Below are 3,551 nucleotides of genomic sequence, written 5' to 3' on the forward strand. Positions count from 1 at the left end.
GGACGTCACCCGCCCCCAGGCACCCCCCCAAAGCCTAGGGAACTGTACAGTGCCTGGCACGGCCCCGGTCTCCAGGCAGGCCCTGGCATGAGGCTGGGGCTCTGTGCCCAAGTCCTGCCTGTCTCCTGCTTTCCTCCCGCTGCCCTTTGCTCCACTTTTCCTGCCTCGTTACATTCTTTTTTCCCCCCAATGTTCCTTGCCCCCCACCCTCTGGCCTAATCCTGCCAGGCCTGGCGAGAGCTCAAACTGCCCTAAGACGATTAGGCCTTTACATAATTGCACACACAGCCCACATTGACCCTGCCAACTCCCCGAGGCTAAGCCAAATATCATACGGGTGGCCCCCTGCCCGGCTCCCAGCCCTCCCCCCTTTCCTCTCCCAAACCCAAACCACTCCTATTCCGGTGACCCCGGTTCACACCACGGGGTGCTCAGATCTTCTTCCAAGCTCCCCCACAGAGGCAGCGGAGCTCCGGGGCCCGACGGGCAGGGGAAGATGCGGATGGTGCAGTAGCCGGGAAAGCCGGGCTATGAGCAGGGCTGTTCACCGGAGCATGGGCCGGGGAAGGTAGCGATCGGGGAGGGGACGGGAGCCGCACCGACGTCCACCATGAGCTTCGCGGAGCTCCTGGACCGCATCGGGGGCATGGGCCGCTTCCAGCTGCTCCACATCGCCTTGCTGGTGGTGCCCGTGCTCATGACAGCCTGCCACAACCTCCTGCAGAACTTCTCGGCTGCCGTGCCGGGCCACCACTGCCGGCTGCGCCTGGCGCCCAACGAGACGCGGCACCTCAGCCCCGGGGACCTGCTGAGGGTCTCCGTGCCCCTGGACGCCGAGCGGCAGCCGGAGAAGTGCCGCCGCTTCATCAGCCCCCAGTGGCATCTCCTCCGAGCCAACGGCACTGGGGCCAACGGTACCGAGGGGGCAACTGAGGCATGTGTGGACGGCTGGACGTACGACCGGAGCACCTTTACCAACACCATCATCATCGAGGTAAGGAGGGGGCACCTGCTGGGAGGCCTGCAGTGCCTGGAGGTCCATCGGATCGCCAACCAGAGCTTCATGGACTCATTGTATTGCCCAGAGCTCATTGTATCGCCTGGAGGTTACGCATCCATTGCATCTGCCCAGTCCTCACGCCTTCACTGTATTGTCTGGGCATTATGTCCCTACAGCACTGCCTGGGGCATTATATACCCCTTGTAAAGCCTAGGGGTTATGCCCCCTGCCCAGCAGTTAGGCACCCTCTGTATGGCCCAGAGCCTGTGCATCCATTGTATGGCCCAGGCGCTACAACTCAAACTTGTGGACCTCCAGGCTGCAGGAGGTGGCAGTGGCAGAGAGCACAATCAGGTTCAGACACAGATGGGCCCAGTTCATGGTTGTTCCCCAAGTCATTAAGGACCAGGTTGGACCAGAGAAGGGGGAGCGGGCATCTCAACTCGGTTAGGCCCCAGGCCCTGCCTCACTGGAACTGGGAAGGAGCCAGGTCTTGGCTGCGACTTGTTTCTGAGCCGCAGGAGAGCAAGTCTTGTGTTGCAAAACCCGCAAGGGACTCCCAGACGCCCCCCGGGATTTCACTTGGAGATCTCCGGGGTGCCCTCGGGAAGCGCCCGTAGGGCTCTACGCACCCGACAGGGCTCGTGTCGGACAGCCGTGCGGGGGCACCCTGCAGGAGAGCTCCCGAGCCCCCGGCTGAGAATCGCTGGCTTAGGGAAAACGCAAGGTTTCTCAGCCCCCGCCCCAGGCCTCGCTCCCTTCCCAGAGCTGGGGATGAAACCAGGCCTCTGGGCTCCCAAACCCCCCGCTCCCACAGCTAGCGAAAGAGCCCAGGCGCCCGGGCCCCCAGCCCCTCTTCTCTAACCCCCCAGCTCCCGTGGAGCTGGAAAGGACCGAGTCAGGCTCCAACTCCCCAGACCCCCCCAGAGCTCAAGCGAACCCAGGCATCTAGGCTCCCAAACCCCACCTCCTCCCACTCGCTTCCCAGGGCTGGAGAGAAGCCAGGCGTCCAGGCTCCCAAACCCACCTGCTCCAACCCCTCAGACCCCCTCCCCTCCCAGAGCCGGGACAAAACCCAGGAGTCCTGTCCCCCCCCCTGCAACTTAGACCACCCCCCATCCCTTAGTGCTGAAATCACAGATCCCCAGTGCCCGAGAGGTATTCAAATCTAGTCAAATGCACCCCGGGAGTTATGTCACCCGCCCACGTGACCTCAGCGGGGTGCTCACCCCACCTCTCTCTCCCCATCTGCTGACAAAGCCAAGCCATGCTTGCTGGGGCCCACGGGACTCCAAGCTCTGAGCAGCTTGTCTGACCTTGAAAACTCCCTAGTTGTTGCTTATTTCAATATTTACTTATGCAGATGTTTAGCGGTCGTGTTTGCATCAATATTATCTTGGCAAGGGCTGGGCATCAGCGGCCTGAAATCAGTGCAAATAGGGAAGCTGCCGTGCCAAAAACAGCAGCGCGAGTAGTGTTAGGGTCGTAGAAGCTAGAGGCTCTGGTCAGTATGGGGGTCCCTGCGGTGTCAGGTGCTGTACAGACCCCCCAAGATGAGATTCGGGGGTGCTGGGCACTATACAAACCTGCCAGGCTGGGACTGGGGAGTGCTGGGTGCTGTACAGACCCCTCTGGCCTAGATCAGAGTGTGAGGGGTCTGTACAGCACCCAGCGCCCCCCCAATCCCAGCCTGGGGGTCTGTACAGTGCCTGGCACCCCCCCAATCCCAGCCTGGGGGTCTGTACAGTGCCCAGCACCCCCCCAATCCCAGCCTGAGGGGTCTGTACAGCACCCAGCACCCCCCAATCCCAGCCTGCGGGTCTGTACAGTGCCCAGTGCCCCCCCAATCCCAGCCTGAGGGTCTGTACAGTGCCTGGCCCCCCCCCAATTCCAGCCTGGGGGTCTGTACAGTGCCCAGTGCCCCCCCAATTCCAGCCTGAGGGGTCTCTACAGTGCCCAGCGCCCCCCCAGTCCCAGCCTAGGGGGTCTGTACAGCACCCAGCGCCCCCCCCAATCCCAGCCTGGGGGGTCTGTGCAGTGCCTGGCACCCCCCAATTCCAGCCTGGATGGTCTGTACAGCACCCAGTGCCCCCCAAATTTGGCCTGGGGGGGGCCCAGTGCCCCCCAAATTCAGCCTTTGGGTCTGTCCAGTACCTGGGACAATGGGCATCAATCCATCAGACACAAGAGTCACCCCAGGGCAGATGCCTGGGAGGTTTTGGGAGGTCACAGTTCCCCCACACTTCCTCTGATGCCCCCCTCCTCCTCTGTGCTGTTCAGGGCCGGGCTCTGGGCAGGATGAGCCCCCGGCTGCTCTAATGACCCCTCTGTGTCCCCCTCCTCTTTGCAGTGGGACCTGGTGTGTGATCTCCGGAGTCTCCGGCAGCTGGCCCAGTCCATCTACATGGCCGGGGTGCTGGTGGGAGCCCTGGTCTTTGGCAGCTTGGCTGACAGGTGGGTCGTAGCCTCTCAAAGCTTCCCCTCTCCCCATCCCTCCCCCTCCAGCACAGGGAGCTCCGGGGGCCAAGGCCCCCTGGGGTGGCATAATTCA

At 62.7% G+C, this 3,551-nt stretch overlaps 1 protein-coding gene across 1 annotated transcript in view; it reads left to right on the plus strand.

Moving 5' to 3' along the window:
- Positions 1-610: 610 nt before the first annotated feature.
- The window catches only part of LOC102379393 (solute carrier family 22 member 6-A-like), a 10,455-nt gene continuing 7,514 nt past the window's right edge, over positions 611-3,551 (plus strand). Inside the window, exons 1-2 of the mRNA XM_006037126.3 lie at positions 611-994; positions 3,351-3,454. Of these exons, the coding sequence (XP_006037188.1) occupies positions 611-994; positions 3,351-3,454 (488 nt within the window). The remainder of the gene's footprint in view (positions 995-3,350; positions 3,455-3,551) is intronic.

This window comes from Alligator sinensis, unplaced genomic scaffold (genome assembly GCF_000455745.1).
Source record: "Alligator sinensis unplaced genomic scaffold, ASM45574v1 scaffold1318_2, whole genome shotgun sequence".
In the NCBI taxonomy this organism is placed as follows: Eukaryota; Metazoa; Chordata; order Crocodylia; family Alligatoridae; genus Alligator; species Alligator sinensis.